The 19,904-nt window shown below is 51.8% G+C and overlaps 1 protein-coding gene across 1 annotated transcript in view; it reads left to right on the top strand.

The window, feature by feature from the left end:
- The window catches only part of sptbn5 (spectrin, beta, non-erythrocytic 5), a 400,397-nt gene that overhangs the window by 55,278 nt on the left and 325,215 nt on the right, over nucleotides 1-19,904 (top strand). Inside the window, exons 10-11 of the mRNA XM_072486950.1 lie at nucleotides 3,533-3,733; nucleotides 16,268-16,483. Coding sequence (XP_072343051.1) covers nucleotides 3,533-3,733; nucleotides 16,268-16,483 — 417 coding nt within the window. The remainder of the gene's footprint in view (nucleotides 1-3,532; nucleotides 3,734-16,267; nucleotides 16,484-19,904) is intronic.

The raw sequence follows: 19,904 nt of genomic DNA, 5'->3' as shown, positions 1-19,904 counted from the left end.
CTGGAGCCAGTGACTGAGAGTGTGGTGTGAGTGTGATACTGGAGCCAGTTTCCCAGAGTTTTGTGTGTGTGAGATACTGGAGCCAGTGTCTGAGTGTGGTGTGAGTGTGATACTGAACAATTGCCCGAGAGTGTGGTGTGAGTGTGAACTGGAGCGAGTGTCTGAGAGTGTGGTGTGAGTGTAATACTGAACAAGTGTCCCAGAGTGTGGTGTGAGTGTGATACTGGAGCAAGTGTCTGAGAGTGTGGAGTGAGTGTGATACTGGAGCCAGTGTCCCAGAGTTTTGTGTGTGTGAGATATTGGAGCCAGTATCCGAGAGTGTGGTGTGAGTGTGATACTGGAGCCAGTGTCCGAGAGTGTGGTGTGAGTGTGATACTGGAGCCAGTGTCCCAGAGTGTGGCGTGAGTGTGATACTGGAACCAATCTCCCAGAGCGTGGTGTGAGTGTGATACTGGAGCCAGTGACTGAGAGTGTGGTGTGAGTGTGATACTGGAGCCAGTTTCCCAGAGTTTTGTGTGTGTGAGATACTGGAGCCAGTGTCTGAGTGTGGTGTGAGTGTGATACTGAACAATTGCCCGAGAGTGTGGTGTGAGTGTGAACTGGAGCCAGTGTCTGAGAGTGTGGTGTGAGTGTAATACTGAACAAGTGTCCCAGAGTGTGGAGTGAGTGTGATACTGGAGCCAGTGTCCCAGAGTTTTGTGTGTGTGAGATACTGGAGCCAGTGTCTGAGTGTGGTGTGAGTGTGATACTGAACAATTGCCCGAGAGTGTGGTGTGAGTGTGATACTGGAGCGAGTGTCTGAGAGTGTGGTGTGAGTGTGATACTGGAACCTGTGTCTGAGAGTGTGGTGTGAGTGTGAACTGGAGCGAGTGTCTGAGAGTGTGGAGTCAGTGTGATACTGAACAAGTGTCCGAAAGTGTGGCGTGAGTGTGATACTGAACAAGTGTCCGAGAATGTGGAGTGAGTGTGATACTGGAGCCAGTGTCCCAGAGTTTTGTGTGTGTGAGACACTGGAGCCAGTGTCTGAGTGTGGTGAGAGTGTGATACTGGAGCCAGTGTCCGAGAGTGTGGTGTGAGTGTGATACTGGAGCCAGTGTCCCAGAGTGTGGCGTGAGTGTGATACCGGAACCAATCTCCCAGAGCGTGGTGTGAGTGTGATACTGGAGCCAGTGACTGAGAGTGTGGTGTGAGTGTGATACTGGAGCCAGTTTCCCAGAGTTTTGTGTGTGTGAGATACTGGAGCCAGTGTCTGAGTGTGGTGTGAGTGTGATACTGAACAATTGCCCGAGAGTGTGGTGTGAGTGTGAACTGGAGCGAGTGTCTGAGAGTGTGGTGTGAGTGTAATACTGAACAAGTGTCCCAGAGTGTGGTGTGAGTGTGATACTGGAGCAAGTGTCTGAGAGTGTGGAGTGAGTGTGATACTGGAGCCAGTGTCCCAGAGTTTTGTGTGTGTGAGATACTGGAGCCAGTGTCTGAGTGTGGTGTGAGTGTGATACTGAACAATTGCCCGAGAGTGTGGTGTGAGTGTGATACTGGAGCGAGTGTCTAAGAGTGTGGTGTGATAGTGATACTGGAACCTGTGTCTGAGAGTGTGGTGTGAGTGTGAACTGGAGCGAGTGTCTGAGAGTGTGGAGTCAGTGTGATACTGAACAAGTGTCCGAAAGTGTGGCGTGAGTGTGATACTGAACAAGTGTCCGAGAATGTGGTGTGAGTGTGATACTGGAGCCAGTGTCCCAGAGTTTTGTGTGTGTGAGATACTGGAGCCAGTGTCTGAGTGTGGCGTGAGTGTGATACTGAACAAGTGTCTGAGAGCATGGTGTGAGTGTGATGCTGGAGCCAATGTCCTAGATTGTGAGTGAGTGTGTTTTAGATTTAGATTCATTGTTATGTTTACCAAGGTGCAGTGAAAGGTATTGTTCTGCGTACAGTCCAGGCAGATCATTCCATACATGAAAAATACAGGACAAATGATAAATACACAGTGTAAATACATAGACATAAACATCGGGTGAAGCATACTGAATGTAGTGCTTCAACAGTCAAGAAGATGTGTGGAGAGATCAGTTCAGTCCATAAGAGGGCCATTCAGGAGTCTGGTAACAGTGGGGAATCTGTTAGTACGTGTTCTCAGACTTTTGTATCTTCTGCCGGATGAAAGAGGTTGGAAGAGAGAATAACCCGGGTGGGAGGGGTCTTTGATTATGCTGCCCACTTTCCCAAGGCAGCGGGAGGTGTAGACACAGTCAATGGATGGGAGGCAGGTTCGCGTGATGGACTGGGCGGTGTTCACGACTCTGTAATTTCTTATGGTCTTGGGCCGAGCAGTTGCCATACCAGGCTGTGATGCAGCCAGATAGGATGCTTTCTATGGTGCATCTGTAAAAATTCTGAAGAGTCAATGTTGACACACCAAATTTCCTTCATTTCTTGAGGAAGTATAGGTGCTTTTTTGGTAGTAGTGTCGACGTGGGTGCGCCAGGACCGGTTTTTGGTGATGCTTACACCTAGGAATTTGAAGCTGTCAACCATCTCCACCTCGGCACCATTGATGCAGATAGGGGCATGTACGACACTTCGCTTCCTGAAGTCAATGACCAGCTCCTTAGTTTTGCTGACATTGAGGGAGAGATTGTTGTCGTTGCACCATGCCACTAGGTTCTCTATCTTCCACCTGTACACTGACTCATCGTTGTTTGAGATCCGACCCGCTACGATCATGTCATCAGCAAACTTGGAGATGGAGTTGGAGCCGAATTTAGCCCCACAATCGTGTGTGTATAAGGAGTATTGTAGGGGGGCTAATTACACAGCCTTGTGGAGCCCCGGTATTGAGGAGTCTGATGTAGGAGATGCTGCAGGGATGAGTGTAGGGTCAGGGAGATAGCGTCTGCTGTAGACTGGCTGTGGCGGTATGCGAATTGCAGTGGATCAAGGCATTCTGGAGTTTGTGTCTCATGATTAACCTCTCGAAGTAAAGTATTTCATAATGCTAGATGCCAGGGCCACTGGACGGTAGTCGTTGAAGCACATTGCCTGGTTCTTATTTGACACCGGTATAGTTGTGGTCTTCTTGAAGCAGGTGGGAACCTTGGAACAGAGTAGAGAGAGGTTGAAGATGTCCATGAACACATCCGGCAGTTAGTCCACACAGGGTCTGAGTGTACGATCAGGGACTCTGTCAGGACCCGTTGCTTTCCGTGGGTTCATTTTCGAGAAGGCTTGGATATGTGATCCAGTGTCCCAGAATGTGAGTGAGTGTGATACAAGAGCCAGCGTCCCAGACTGAGTGAGTATGATCCTGGAGCCAATGTCCTAGACTGTAACTGAGTGTGATCCCAGAGCAACATCCCAGACTGTGAGTGAATGTGATACTGGAGCCAGTGTGTGAGGCTGGTGTGAGTGTGATACTGGAGCCTGTATCCCTCACTATGGAGTGGGTGTGATAGATGTGATTCTGGAGCCCGTTCAGTGCAGTAGGGGTTTCTGCACTCCCATTTTCTGAATTGATATAATTGTGTTGCTTTATTTGAAGGTCTTGGAATCTGAGTTTAATTGCCATCAGTCCATCTGTTTCTCGGTGGTGAGGAAGGGCCAGCACCTGTACCAGCGGAGTATGGACGGCGAGAAGGAGGTGAGGAGATGGGTCACCACCCTCCAGAAACAATGGCAGCAGTTAAAGGATGAGTTGTCAAACCGGAGATCCCGGCTGCAGGCTGCACTGACTATAAAGCAGGTGAGATGTAGTGGGAGTGGAGTGGGGGGAGGGGGCACATTCTTGAGGACATGTTAAACAGTTAATCATGTGAACATAACTATAGGAGCTGGAATATACAATTGGGCCCTTTGAGCTGCTCCACCATTCAGTAAGATCATCACAGCTGATCTTCCAAGATTGTTCTATGTCTCTTGAGTAGTAAACCTTTTTGCCTCTTGTAACAGGAACCAGAACCATTTTAACATCTTGTGAAAACTCACCTACCCTACATCGGACACTTTCTGAAACAAACTCTTATTAAGTTTGTGATATGTCTTGTGGCTGTCAGAAGTTTGAAACAAAGAAGAAAGAAAAGTACAGCTAGGGTTTTCATCAAATATTGCTAGTTGATTTTCGTGAGAGACCTTCATCAAGATTTGCAACACTTGAAACATCTTGCGAGATTCAATGGAATGTCCGATCTCGCTCTCGCTGGGCGAGATCCAAGTGCGCATATTTAAATTGCCATTAGGCTCATTTAAATATGCACTCGACAATTCACTTGAGACCCGGGATTTACCGGCCTCTCAAAGTCGTGAACCAGTAATGATATTACCTCAGGGGTTGGGGGCTCGAAGGGGAGTTGAGGCCCCTGGGTGGTCAGGCACTGGGCAGGGTGGCGATCCTGGCACTCTCCCTTCACCTGGACATCTTGGCACTGCCAGGGTGCCCAGGTGGCACTGTCAGGCTGGAAATGACTTGAGAGTGGCCTTGATAGGGAGTTCCTCATCGAGGCCAAAATAAACCGGCAAAGTACCAAGAAACACGCCGCTAATCCTGCTGTTCAGTGGACTTTAACTTGTGTCCGCTGAATCGCTCCTGTTATTTCATCTCGCCATGTGCGTTGTGACTATCGAACTGGCTGAAATCTTCCATCATCATTCGTGGCTGGGATTTTCCAGTGCTGCTAAAAGGGGTGGGGTCTTGGCTGGAACGCCAAATTTTCCATTTGCGCTCACAATGGATACTGCCATGGACGAGATCGGAGAATCCTGCCCATTGTAGTTCAACAGCTGACTGCAGCGCAATAGTGACTGATGTAGCATGTTGGATATACATGTGCATAACAATATAGTTCCCGACTCATTACAGATAATGCAACAATATAACAGTTTGTCAAACACTGCTTGCCTTCGACAAATCCATGCTGACTCCTTGATTAGCTCCCCATTTCTAATGCTTTGCTACTTTTATCTTGCATTATAGATTCTCAGGGCAGGATTTTTCCACTCTTCCTGCTAATGGGATCTTCCAGTCCCACCAAAGGCGAACCCCCCGCAGCGGGCTCCCTGGCGGTGGGATGGGAAAGCCACACAAAACAACGCAGACATCGGCAGGACCGGAAGATCCCGCCAGTAGCCAATGGCTAGATGCCCCCGTCAATGGAAAATCAGCCCTGAGTTTGTCTACAACTGGTGTTAGATTAACTAGTTTAGTTACCCAGTTTGTCTTGCTCTCCTTTCTTGAATGGAAGTGTTACATCAGCTACTCTCCAGTTCCAAAGTGCACTTTGCATACTTTAAAAAAAAAAAATTTAGAGTACCCAATTATTTTTTTTCCAATGAAGGGACAATTTAGCGGGGCCAATCCACCTATCCTGCACATCTTTGGGTTGTGGGGGTGAAACGCATGCAGACACAGGGAGAATGTGCAAACTCCACACGGACAGTGACCCAGGATTCGAACCCGGGTCCTCAGCACCGTTGGCACCACTGTGCCACCGTGCTGCCCGCCACACTTTGCATACTTAAGAAGGACTGGAAAATGATTACCAGAGCCTCTGTATTCTCACCCTGACTTCTTTCAACAGCCCAGGGTACAGTCATCGCAATTCCTTAGCTCTGGTTCTTTCTAACAGTTGATTCTGTAGTTCATAAACAGTTCACCTGCAGCATCATTGAATAATGCAAAATATTAATGTATTTCTGACTTGCCTTCACCCTCCAGAACTAGGTTCTTCCTTCACCCCTGAATCTCACTACCTTTCACTATTCTTCTACTTTTTAGATCCTTAGAAAAGCTTTCACTATTTTCTTTTTCATTATCTGCCGGCTTTTCGTCCCTTCCACACTGCACTTTCTATATAGTCCTCAGCAATTTCTTCAGTATTGTTAGCCCCAATTAAATCATTCACTTCCCTTTTATAAATCAGTTTCGCTCTGATCTCTCTATTTATCCGTGGAATACAATAACTTCTGTCATGATCTAGTATGCACCTCTAAGGGTGCCCTCTGTTACGTTTTTCCCGAGGATAGGTCCTCACTCGGGTCTCATGGTTTCGGCGATTTCCCACTGTGTTCTTTGCATATGCTTGTGTGTGACAAAGATGCATCTGCATATGTGTGTCATGGGCACCCAAGAGATACTGAAGGGAAGACACAAAAGTGCAAATCACCCTGCATTTGGTGTCATCAATTGCTGCGGTAAATAATCGATGATTGAGAGCACAATGAAAGGTTCCAGTTGACTCTAGTTACTGTGAGCCCTGCTGTGAATGAGCCAGAAAGTATAGTGTGGGCGGCACAATGTAGTGTTAGGGCAGCACTGTGACAGTGGGTAGCACTGTTGCCTCACAGTGCCAAGGACCCAAGTTCAATTCCGGCATTGGGTCACTGCCTGTGTGGAATTTGCACATTCTCCCCATGTCTGCGGTGCTCAGGTTTCCTCCACAGTCCAAAGATGTGCAGGTTAGGTGGATTGGCCATTCTAAATGGCCCTTAGTGTCCAAAGTGTTCGGTGGGGTTACCGGGTTACAGGGATAGGCCGGATGAGTGGCCCTAGGTGGGTGCTCTTTCAGAGGGTTGGTGTAGACTCAATGGGCCAAATGGCCTCCTACTGCACTGCAGGGATTCTATGGGTTCTATGCAGCAGGTTCACTCAGCTGGTTACATGTATATCAAACCAAAAGTGTTATTTTTAATGGTTAAGTTCAAAAAGGCATCATAAAATACAAAGCAGCCTGATCTATACGAAATCTTTTCTGCTCTTGGGTGTTGCCAAGTGACCCCCACTGAAATGTGCAAATGTGTGATGTAGGAACGGGAGGAAACCAATCAGTTTCACGTGCCTGTTTCACTTCTTATTCAGCTCATGGCTTATCTATGTCTTAATTTTATCCATATTCCTCGATACACTTGTGGTAGTCGGTACTACGGTACCCAGGTTGATGCTGTAAGACCATTGGTGTGGGTGGTACCTGAGACAGCAATATCATTGGCGAAGCCTGCCTGCTGGTTCCGCCCAGTAAGGCCTGTGTCTCCCTAGCAGCTGCATCCTGTACCTGCTGCGCTGCTGGGGGAAACATCTAGTCCAATAAAGCCTTCAATTGTCTTCCAATCTCGCTTCTGGAGTTGATCGAGCATCAATTTTTGGACTAGATTTTAAAGAATGGAGCTCCGAATCAAGCCGGAGTGTCTGCAACTCAGCCCCCACGCGGCAAACTCAGCGGCAACCTTTAAACACTGGCTGGGGCGCTTCAAAGGGTACCTCAGGACGGCCACGACTGAACCTACGGAGGACCAGAAACTGCAAGTTCTCCACTCGAGGGCGAGCCCAGACATCTACACCCTCATCGATGATGCAGACGATTTCGAGGCAGCAATGACCCTGCTGAAAGGACACTATATTCGCCCAGTAAACCAGGTCTGCTAGCGACGAGGCGACAAATCCCCAGGGAATTGCTGGAGGAATTCTACCGTGCGCTCCTGGTGTAAGGTCGGAACTGTGACTGCCCACAAGTTTCAGCCAGCAACCACACAGAACCTTTGATCCAGGACGCATTCCTTGCAGGTATGCTGTCCTCCCAAATCCGCCAGCGGCTGCTAGAAAAGGAGACACCAGGCCTCAAGGAAGCACGGGTCCTTGCTAGTTCCCTGGATGTGGCCTCCCGAAACGCCCAAGCTTATGTACCCGGCCGCGCGGCTGCTCCTTGGGCAGCGTGGAACACCCCCGCGGCCGACTCCGATGCATCCCCCATCCCCCCACAAGCTTGTGCTGTGCGACTACCAGGCAACCCCGGGGGGCCCCGCTGCTATTTTTGCGGGCAAGCCAAGCACGCCCGGCCCACTCCTCCACCTGCAAAGGGTGTGGCAAAAAAGGGCCATTTTGTGGCGGTATGCCAGGCCTGGGTGGTCTCCGGGGGTGAACCGTAACCACCACCCCAACCCTCTCCACGAGCCACCTGCGGCCAGCGGGCGCCGCCATCTTCCTGTTCCAGAGCCATGTGCGGGCCCCGGTCGCCGCCATCCTGTTCCCCGGGGACCACATGCGATGGATGGGTGCCGCCATCTTGCACACCCCCAGCCATGTGCGACCAGTGGGCGCCGCCATCTTGGCTGGAATCTCAGGACCCCGGTTCGGATGACCACACACCGCCCGAGGAAAACCTCCAACTTCTGCCATGACTTGCCTCGGTGACCCTGGACCAGTCTCGGCCCCGAACGCTCTCGACCGCGACGACGACCGTGCTCATCAATGGGCACAATACATCCTGCCTGATCAACTCCGGGAGCACAGAGAGCTTCATACACCCCAAAACGGTAAGGTGCTGTTCTCTTCCCATCCACCCAGTTAATCAAAAAATCTCCTTGGCCTCCGGGTCTCACTCTGTAGGGATCAAAGGGTTCTGCGTAGCGAACCTCACGGTCCAGGGAAGGGAATTAAAACATTTCTGCCTCTACGTCCTCCCTCACCTCTGCGCTGCCACGCTCCTAGGGTTAGATTTCCAATGTAACCTCCAGAGTTTAACCTTTAAATTCGGCGGCCCTATGCCCCCCTCAGCTCACCAGGGGCTGTTGCTGGCCTTGATGATCCCCTCCCGCAGAAGCCGTTGGACCTCCGACCTGATGAAGGTCCAGTCCTGGGCACTGTACCGTCTGCTCCTAGTAGCGACGGGTTTGCAGTCCGGGGTGAGGTTCGCAAACAGGGACGGTGGATCGACCTTAAGTGTTGTGAGGCCGCAGATGGTGGGGGGGGGGGGGGGGGGGGGGGGGGGGGGGGGTGGCAGGGGTCCGTCGAATTTCAAAGCCAGGCTTTGGAGATGGCACTGAAAATCCAGGCCGAGCAACAGGGCAACGCAGAGGTGGGGGAGGACTTTGAGCCGGAAGTTGCTGAACTCTATGTCCTAGACGGTGAGGGTCGCGATACAGTACCCCTGGATTTCAACGGAATGGGATCCGGAGGCCAGGGAGATTTTCTAGGTAACGGGGTGTACCGGGAGGGAGCAGCGCCTTACCATAGTGGGGTGGATGAAACTCCCGGAGTCGAAGAGGCAGGTCGTCTCGTGCCCGTTGGTCTTCACTGTCATTGTAGAGGTTGCGGGGCCGAGACTGGTCCAGGGTGATGGAGACGAGCTGCGGAAGGTGCTGGGAGGTCCCGGGCTGAGGCGGAGGTCGCAGTAGGCAGCGAACGGCCAGATGAGCAGGGGTCCTGAGGCGCGGTCCAAAATGGCGCCGGAGATGGTGGCGCCCACGGGGCGCACATGGCTTGCGGTGGGGAAGATGGCGGCGCCCACGGGCCGCACGTGGCTTGCGGAGGGGAAGATGGCAGCGCCCCTGGGTCGCACGTGGGGGGTGTAGAAATGCTGGGCCTGGAAACAGAGGCGACCGACCGGGCCTGGCAAACAGAAACAAAGTGCCCTTTATTCCCACACCTGTTGCAGGTCGCGCTCCACGCCGGGCAGCGCTGCCTGGGGTGTTTGCTTTGTCCACAAAAATAACACTTGGGGCCCCCCAGAGTTGGCTGGCTGCCGCGCGGCGCAGGCTTGCGGTGAGCTGGAGTCGGTAGCTGGTGGGGCCCACGAGGGTGCCGCGCAGTCGGGGGTGTAGGACTGCAGGTTACGGGAGGCCACTTCTAATGAATTAGCAAGCTGCCTAGTCCCCGCGAGATAGAGCGTACCCCCTTCCAATAGTCGCTGGCGGACGTACGTAGACTTCATGCCCGTGACATAAGCGTCTCTAATTAAAAGTTCGGTGTGTTGGACTGCCGAAACTGTCTGGCACTCACAGTTCCTACCGAGGATCTGTAGGGCCTGTAAGAAATCATCCAGAGTCTCCCCGGGGAGTTGCTGTCTCGTGGCCAGGAGGTGCCTGGCGTACACTTGGTTCACCGGTTTAACGTAATGCCCCTTCAGGAGCGTCATCGATTCCGAGTAGGTGGGCGCATCCCGCATGAGGAGAAAAATGTCAGGACTCACCCGTGAGTAGAGGACTTGGAGCTTCTGCGAGTCCGAGGGTTCTTCAGTGGCTGCTCTGAGGTAGCCTTCGAAGCAGGCTAGCCAGTGGTCGAAGGTGACGTGGTGTTGGCTGCTTGAGGGCTCAGCTGCGGGCGATCAGGCTTGATGAGGAAATCCATCTTTTAAAATCTTGTTCAATAAATTGATGTACCATCAATTACCACGAGACGAGAATGGTGGTACAATCGAGGCTTTATTGCACAAGATGTTGTGCCTCCTGTAGCTGGAACCAGAGTGGCTGCAGCACAGGAGAGCACACACATTTATATACCGCCTGCTGGGCAGAGCCAGCAGACAGGGATTTACCGCCATACCTGTAATATACGGGCAGTGCCGTAATACATACAATATACCACTAGTGGTGTTTACCACACGGGTGGATATAAGATCCCATTTCAAAGACACCGGGGACAATTTTGAGCCCACACTAGCCGTGTGCGGGATCAGCGACACGGGTGCAAAATCCGGAGAGAATCGGAAAGCACTAATCTCTCCAGCAAGATCGCAATTTCCGATTTTCAACCCCTTCGCTGGCAAAGTATCGCAAAATATGTAGCAGGAGCCCAGGAACCTCATTTTAATACATTAGAATGTCATTAGCGAGCACTCACTCCGGGACTTCCCTCCCCCACCCCTCAGTGAACATTCATCAGGCTCCGTCACGCATTTACAACAGCTTTACATAAACATGAACCTAGTGACCTCACTTCTGAAGGGGATTTCGGAGGTGTGTATTCAAGCAGCCACCACCCTCCAGGGTGTTGAAAGTTCAAGTGGCACCGGAGAAGACCATAAGACATAGGAGCAGAATTAGACCGCTTGGCTCATCGAGTCTGCTCCGCCATTCAATCATGGCTGATATGTTTCTCATCTCCATTCTTCTGCCTTCTCCCCATAACCCCTGATCCTCTTATTAATCAAGAACCTATCTATGTCCGTCTTAAAGACACTGTGATTTGGCCTCCACAGCCTTCTGCGGCAAAGAGTTCCACAGATTCACCACCCTCTGGCTGAAGAAATTGCTCCTCATCTCTGTTTTAAAGGATCATCCCTTCAGTCTGAGGCTGTGCCCTCTGCTTCTAGTTTTTAAAGCAAGGATGCGGGAGTCACAGATAAGTTCATCTCGGGGTGGGTGGGGGTGCGGTTTCAATATCGCAAACTCCGGGGCAGGGACCAGGCCTTACCTACCTGGAATGCCAGGGCGGCCCTTGCTTTAAAGGGTTTTGAAGGCTGGCATTAAGGGAACACTTCCCGTGTCCTCTTCTGTCCATCACCGGTAAGGGAGTGTCCTTCCATAGTGGGAGCTAAAAAGTGGGTGGGAGGAGCTGAATACAGAGGGTCAGCATTGAAAGCGGCTGAGAGGTTCTTGGGTGGGGTTCCATGAGAGGCCAGGCTGCAAGGACAGAGTTGGAGAATCAAGAATGGGGTGCATCTCGGCCTCATGAAGCATGAAGGCCCCCTCACTGCGAGGAGGGTGACTGCAGTATCAGATGAATCCCACACTCAGGCAGCACTGTGGGGACAGAGGCGTTAAGCTGTATGAAAGTTCAAATCCACTTGCCAGGGAAGTTTGAATGTCAGGAATTAGTGTTGGGTGGATGGCTGTGGCTGATGGAAGGCTTGACAAATCTGCAGCCCTTGTGACCTGGGAGAACGAGGGTGCCCTCTAGGGACGTGTTGGTCATGCTAATTACAGCCTTCCCTCGAATCAGCTGTGCCTCGTCTGCCACAAGAGGGGGTCATTTGCTTGAAATAATACTTCACCCAACCTTGACTAGTCAATGAAATCTGCAGAACTACACATCAGTGCCACTGATTGGAGACAAGTTCATAACCCTTTGGAAGCATTGGCCCCAAGCTTTGAACTCCAATGCTCATACAAGAATAAACATTACACAGATATGCAAGGCATCATGATGATGTCTGGTTTCACTCACCTGTTCAAAGTCATGATGGGGAGCATCTTCGAGGTCCTCTGTGTGGATGGAGAAGCTGGTCCCATGCATCCACTCAACTGCCCTTTCGTCTAACACCGGGGTGGAGGGGCAACAGTGAAGGAATGGTTGGGGGTAAAGTGCCTTTGAGACTCAAGAGTCCACGTGCCTTATCCATGTGGAGTTGAGAGGGTCAACTGGCTATAATGTGAGGGGGAGGGTGTGAAGCTTAGTGGAGCGAGAGGCATGGATGGTTGATGCTCAGTTTGGTGTTATCTCCTTATCAGTGCCTGATTCTACCGAATCATGGTGCTAGTTGAGTTGGCTTTCTTACCCATAACTATCGAGCAGCAGCAGAGACATCAACATGTCACTGCACATAGTCAGGACCAGCACCTTGCAGAGGAGATGGAGGCCAAGCCCGCAGCTGTCCTGGGAGCAGCACCACAGAAGGTGGAACCTCGTAGAAGACATTTCCGACAAATAGTCTCCTGACACAGTACATCTTTCCTGCAGATGTCGGAGTTTCAGTGCCGGAGAAGACCCCGTCTGTCCTGGGGAACAATGGACCACCTTTGTCCAGCAAGAGCTGGCACCACATGGAATGGGAGGACACCCACTGCCTGAGGCCCTTAAAGTTACCGCTGCTCTGAACATGTATGTGAGCAGCTTGTTTCAGGTCAACACTGGTGATCTGGGTAGCTTTCCCCAATCAGCCGCACACAAGTGCATTAGGGAGGTAGCAAATGCCCTTTATGCGAGGACCCACATGTATATAAATTTGGACTGGGACCAGGCGAATCAGGACGCCAGTGCCCTGGGCTTCACCCACTTATCAGGCATGCCCCGGGTGCAGGGTGTGATAGACTGCACCCACATGGCCCTATGATCTCCATGATATTATGTGGCACTATTCATGAACCACAAGGGATAACACTGCCTCAGTGTTCAACTTGTTTCTCACTACACGATGCACAGATGTGTTTCCAGGGAGGGTCCATGACAGTTGCATCTTGGAGCACTCTGAGATCTCAGCCATCTTTGAGGGAGAGCAGAGTCTGGAAGGATGGCTCCTCGAAGACAGGTGGTACCCACACAGGAGGTGGCTGATGATGCTAGTGTAGAGGCCACAAATATTTGCAGAGACTCACTACAATGAAGCCCATGAGTCAACGCACAGGTTGGTCGAGCAGGCGATTGGACTGCCTTGGACTGGTCAGGTGGTGCTCTCCAATGCAGCCCTCGGAGGGCATCCCGCATAATTGTGGTCTGCTGCGTGCTCCACAACTTGGCACTGCAGAGGGAGACCAGGTGGAGATGGGGGCGCCATGTCTTCTCAGATGATGAGGAGGTTGAGGAGGGTAGCAAGGGGCAACCCATGAAGGAGGAGGAAGGGCCTTGGGTCATGGCCAGGGCAAGCATGTGCTGAAGAACTAGGGATGCTCTCATAACCTCTTGGTTTGGGGACGACCAGGACTAGGGCGTGAGGCGCTCTCCCACTGTAGTGTGTGACATGTCATCAATATTGTGGTGGCAGCAGCAGGTTCTTGTGATGATGCCCAAGTTCATGGGCAGGGCGTTTAAGCCATTGGTGGGACTCTGCAGGAGAATGAAGATAACTTGCATTGAGGACAGAGCGATGCTCCTCTCATCCTCAGTGACATATCTGACTCCTGCCTGATAGAGAGCTGACCGCATCCTGCCAATGAACGGGCTTATCACGGGGTTCAGAGACGCTGGATGACTTATCACAGCTACTGCAGCCCCTTCTGAGGTCAGGGGTCCTGGTGTTTTCCTCCAACTCACATCCGGGCAGCCTCTCAACACTTTATTAGTCCTTGACCTCTCCATCACTGGAGAGAGTGGCAGCCATGAGAGCCCTGAGCATTGATACTCTGAGGGGTGAGGGGGGCGGTGGGGGGGGAATAGGGGTGGTCTGTGCCAGCAGCAGCGTGTCTTTACTGAGTAATCAGTATGAGGGGAGGGAGAGACATAGTGCTGCCACTATCACCCTCCACAGGGATGAAGTGCCAAGTATGGGCGGGGGTTTGCGGAGCATGGCGCCGTAAAATTGCAGGGTGGAGGATTTGCTGATGAACAAAGTGATGTTTAATACAAGAGCTATATTACAATGGTGACCTATCTATACTAATGCCTATGTCCACCCATGCCGACAAAGTGCCCACTGTTTCTTACTCTTCCTCATCAGCCCACTCGTCTAGCTGTACCTCCAGGATTCACAGCTGAGGTTGAGGCAGCCTGCTGCCTTCCATGCCGTTATGCCCGAGATTACCTTGACGGGTGTCCTCTGGGGGGCTTGGACCTTGAGGGTACGGTCCTACTTTCAGGCTACACGGGTGTTGCATTGCTACCTTCCTCGTGTGCTGGGCAGGAGATGTTTCACTCACAGGGCAGGGGGTTTCAGAGGGCTGGATACCCCCAGGGTCCCCTGGGTGGAGGTCCCTGGGCTGTGCTCCCCTTCAGCTCTCCACAGGCCCTTGTGCTCCTCCATGGGATAAAGGGGCAGTTGGAGTGAGATCCAGAAGCCCGCCGTTCTCTGGCGCTGATACTTATGGATTCCCACCAGTGCCTGCACCATGCAGTTGAAGCCCTGCACCGTGGGACACGGGTCCTCAGCCATGGGGTTGTGAGCTGAGCCATGGAGCGGACATCCCTGCCATGGAGTGCATGTCCTGTGCCAAGGTCTCCACTGTGATGTCACCCTTGCAGTGTTGGCCATGTTGCGTTGGAGTGACGGCACCATCTCCTCAGGCAGAAGGCGAAGGGATTCCTCCAGTCGGCCTGTGGTCCAAGGAAAGATGCTGTCATCCCTTCCTGATGTTCGCGACTCAGCAGAGCCCTGGGCTCCGGCACCCTCCTGAGTGCCAGATCCCTGGGACGTTCCTTCGTCCACCTACTGTGGATCTTTGATTGTGAAGTGCTCACCAGTGAGTGACCCCAGAAGCTTGCCGACTACTTAATCCCACCGAGGTGTGAGTATCTGTGCTGATGGGGGGTGCGGGTGACAGAAGTGACTCCTCTTCAATGGTGGTGTTCGAGAAGTCTCCCTCGGAGTTTTTTGAGTCAGTAGTCTCTGCAATGATGGTCCGGGCTGGTCAACATGCTGCCCTTCAAGGGAAGGGAGAAGGCATTAGTGAAATGGCATAAGTGCATCACCGGGGATAAATGGTGGGGAAATGTTTACTCAAGTGAGGCTTGAAGAATGACTGTTTATCCTGAGGGTTCGTACTTTTATCTGCAACTCCCATTTCGCTCTCTGCACAAGCGCGCTCTTGCTCCTCCCCGGCCAGCTCAAAGGACCTTTCCTCAAAGGGCCTGAGGCATCTTCTGAGTTTGCGCTTGACTCCGAGTGACTGTACCCACTCACACCTGTTAAGCTTGAGTTTGTCCTACAATGAGACACACGAGGAGAGGGTAGACCGAAGTCCTGTTAGTTCAGATGGTGATGACGTCTGGCATGCATGCGACTTGAGTGGAGCAAGGAGCAGAGTAGATAGTGGCGGAGACCATGGGGATTTGCTGGGAGGGGGAAGGGGGGGCCTCATGACAGGTGTTAGGAACCCGCGAGGGTAAGACATCTCCTTGGAGGTGCGAGGGGTGTGTGAGAGAGTGCAGCGAGAGCATAGAGGTAGCAGTCTTACACGCTGGCCGTGCAAAGAGGTCATTCATCTTTTTGCGACACTGCTACCCTGTCCTCTTCTGCAGTGAACTGGCACTGACTGGGGCTGCCATTGGGGGTAGCAGTGGGGGGTGGTCACCTTGCTGGATGGATGTCTACGTGACTGTGGATAGACGTCATCCCGCCTCTGCTGCACACCATCCAGGAGCCTGGTCAGGGCTACCTCTGAGAATCATGGTGCTGGCTTCCTGGAAGCTATCCCCTCAATTGGATCTGGAACAAGTGGCGTTTATATGAAGCTCTCCACTGATTGAAAAATGTAAGTTGTCCTGGGCCGAGCAAATCGGCGGGAGGTCGCCACGAGCGTGGCCGTGATTCACGTGGTTAAAAAAAGAATTATTAAAGAGGCTCAATATTCGGTGAGGTTTCCCAGCCGATGGCGGCGATGGATTTGCACTGATTTTCTCACTGGAACCGACAGCGGTAAAATTCTGCCCACTATTGCGGAGAAGACTTCTTTCTGGTGTCCTGGCCAACACTACAATAACAGAATGGATATCTGGAATCCTGCGGGTGTTGCTGATTTTATAGTAACTACTGAAAAGTAATTAATTGTCAATGCCCTTTGAGATTTGTGGCTTTGATAGGTGTGGTATAAATGGATGGTGTTATATTCGAATAAGCATGTTTCTCTGTATTCTCCTCAGTATTTTGCAGATGTCGATGAGGCCCACTCCTGGTTACTTGAAAAACAGCCTCTTCTGCAAAGTAAAGATTGTGGGAAGGATGAGGCCAGTGCTGACGCCCTCCTGCAGCGTCACGTGCGCCTAGAGAAAGAAATTGCAGCATATTCTGGTGAAGTGAAGAGACTTGGGGACCTGGCGCCAGTGGCTATGCAGCAAGTTCCTTTAACAATGTGTCAGGTATTTATTTCCACTCTGTGCGCTTGTATGCGTCAATCACAGAAACGGTTCATAGAATCATAGAATAGAATCATTGAACCCCTACAGTTCAGAAGATGTCCATTCGGCCCATTGAGTTTGCACTGACCCTCCGCAAGAGTATCCTGCCCAGGTCCACCACCCCCGCCCCTACCCCAAAACTCCACCAGTGGCAACTTAGAATGGCCAATCCACCTAACTTGCACATCTTTGGACTGGGGGAGGAAACCGGAGCACCCGAAGAAAACCCACGCAGATACGGAGAATGTGCAAACTCATCACAGTCAGCCAAGGTCAGAATCAAACCTGAGTCTGGTTCTGTGAGGCAGCAGTGCTAACCACTGTGCCACCATGTTGCCATTTCTGAGAAAAATGTTTTGCCCTTAAATTAGATAGAAACAAAATGCTAGGAATACTCATCAGGTCAGGCAGCATCTGTGGAGGGAAACAGATAAAATTTCCGGTCGTTGATCTTTCATCAGAAATTAAGAAAAGTTTTTAAGCCAATAGAAGGAGGACTGGAAAAACAAAAGTGAGGGTTTGTGATAGAGTGAGGGCAGGAGAGATTATCAAACGGAAGGTTTCTGTTACGAGTTCAAAGACTACATTGTATTGGTGTGGTGTCTTTATTGTAGGACGTGCTCCCGTTGTCACTAGCTGGGAGGGTACAGACAGTGAAAATGATGGTTCTGCCGAGATTCCTGTTTGTGTTTCAGTGTCTCCCCATTTTTATTCCTCCATCCTTTTTTAAATGGGTCAACAAGATGATCTTGGGCTTTGTATGGGCGGGTAAGACCCCGCGAGTTAAAAAGGGGATGTTGGGTGGACTTCCGGGTGCGGCGATGACCAGCTGAGTCGCACGTTTCGGCAGCTCCCTGTGAAACGGACTTTTGGGCTCTTGATAGGAGCCCCAACGGCAATTTTAACGGCTGAAAACACCGTGCGGTAAACCAGAAGGGTGTTCCCCCTGGACACGGATGGAAAAAGGAGAGGAAAGTGGCCGGATTGCAGCGGATCCTTTGGAACAACGGCAAGGAAGGCAAGCAGAAACCAAGATGGCGTCGGAAGTTGGCAGTTTCATATGGGGCCCTGAACAACAAGAGTTTTTGAAACGCTGCGTGGAGGAGATAAAAAAGGAAATGAAGAAAGAGTTGTTGGCCCCGATATTACAGGCAATTGAAGGGCTGAAAGAGGAACAAAAGACCCAGGAGCAGGAGCTTCGGGTCGTGAAGGCGAAAGCAGCAGAGAATGAAAACGACATACAGGGCCTGGTGGTGAAGTCGGAGATACAGGAGGCACACCAGAAACGATCTGTGGAGAGGTTGGAGGCACTGGAAAATAACGCAAGGAGGAACAACTTGAGGATTCTTGGCCTTCCTGAAGGTGTGGAGGGGGCGGACGTCGGGGTATATGTGAGCACGATGCTGCACTCGTTAATGGGAGTGGAGGCCCCGACGGGTCCGTTGGAGGTGGAGGGAGCATACCGAGTTATGGTGCGAGGACCGAGAGCAGGAGAAACTCCCAGAGCCATAGTGGTGAGATTTCTCCGTTTTAAGGATAGAGAAATGGTCCTTAGATGGGCGAAGAAAACTCGGTGTAGTAAATGGGAGAACGCGGTGATCCGCGTCTATCAAGATTGGAGTGCGGAGGTGGCGAGAAGGAGGGCGAGCTTTAATCGGGCCAAAGCGGTACTTCACAAAAAAAAGATAAAGTTTGGAATGCTGCAACCGGCAAGACTGTGGGTCACATATCAAGGGAGGCACCACTACTTTGAGACGGCGGATGAAGCGTGGACTTTTATTGTAGAAGAAAAATTGGAATGATTGGACTACGAAAATGAACGTTTGGACAAAGTGGTGGGACGAGTGGGGGGGGGGGGGGGCGAAGAGGGATTGTATGATTAATCCTGCGGTATGGTAACTTTTCTTTCTCCCACAGGTGGTGATGGGGGGAGGTGGGGAGGGAGAGGAGATGGGGCGTTGGCCATGGGAGGCGGGGCCGAGGGAGAGGCGCGGGCTTGGTTCCCGCGCTATGATAATTATGGCGGGAATAGAGAAGCAGGAAGGAGGGGGCGCCGCACGGGGCGAGCCGTGATCACGGGGGGAAGCCGAGGTCAGCCAGAGTTTGCTGACTTCTGGGAGCAACATGGGGGGAGTAATTACGCTAGCGGGGGGTCTAGCGGGGGGGGGGGGGGGGGAGGGGGAATTACGGGGTTGCTGCTGCTGGGGAAAGGGGGGAGTGGGTGCGGGAAAGGATGGGCGGGGGGGCACCGTCTGGGAGAAATACAGCCGCGTGGGAACTGGGCGAGAAGCTGGAAAACGATGATGGCTAACCGGCAAGGGGGGGGGGCTGGGAAGCCCCCCAACCTGGCTGATCACGTGGAACGTGAGGGGGCTTAACGGGCCGATAAAGAGGGCACGAGTACTCGCACACCTTAAGAAACTTAAAGCAGATGTGGTCATGTTACAGGAAACGCACCTGAAACTGATAGATCAGGTTAGGCTGCGCAAAGGATGGGTAGGGCAGGTGTTCCATTCGGGGCTGGATGCGAAAAACAGGGGGGTGGCTATATTAGTGGGGAAGCGGGTAATGTTCGAGGCAAAGACTATAGTGGCGGATAACGGGGGCAGATACGTGATGGTGAGTGGCAAATTACAGGGAGAGATGGTGGTGTTGGTAAACGTGTATGCCCCGAATTGGGACGATGCCAATTTTATGAGGCGAATGCTAGGACGCATCCCAGACCTAGAGACCGGAAAGCTGATAATGGGGGGAGACTTTAACACGGTGTTGGAACCAAGGCTGGATAGGTCGAAGTCCAGGACTGGTAGGAGGCCGGCAGCAGCCAAGGTGCTTAAGGATTTTATGGAGCAGATGGGAGGGGTGGACCCGTGGAGATTCAGTAGACCTAGGAGTAAGGAGTTCTCGTTTTTCTCCTATGTCCATAAAGTCTATTCACGCATAGACTTTTTTGTGTTGGGTAGGGCATTGATCCCGAGGGTGAGGGGAACGGAATATACGGCTATAGCCATTTCGGATCATGCCCCACACTGGGTAGACTTGGAGATAGGGGAGGAAACAAGAGGGCGTCCACCCTGGAGAATGGATATGGGACTAATGGCGGATGAGGGGGTGTGCTTAAGGGTGAGGGGATGCATTGAAAAGTACTTGGAACTTAATGACAATGGGGAGGTTCAGGTGGGAGTGGTCTGGGAGGCGTTGAAGGCGGTGGTTAGGGGGGAGCTGATATCAATAAGGACACATAAAGGGAAGCAGGAGAGTAAGGAACGGGAGCGGTTGTTGCAAGAACTTTTGAGGGTGGACAGACAGTATGCGGAAGCACCGGAGGAGGGACTGTATAGGGAAAGGCAAAGGCTGCATGTGGAATTTGACTTGCTGACCA

Source organism: Scyliorhinus torazame, chromosome 2 (genome assembly GCF_047496885.1).
Source record: "Scyliorhinus torazame isolate Kashiwa2021f chromosome 2, sScyTor2.1, whole genome shotgun sequence".
In the NCBI taxonomy this organism is placed as follows: Eukaryota; Metazoa; Chordata; class Chondrichthyes; order Carcharhiniformes; family Scyliorhinidae; genus Scyliorhinus; species Scyliorhinus torazame.
Note: the sequence above shows the minus strand (reverse complement) of the source record. Positions and strands in the feature narration are given on the sequence as shown.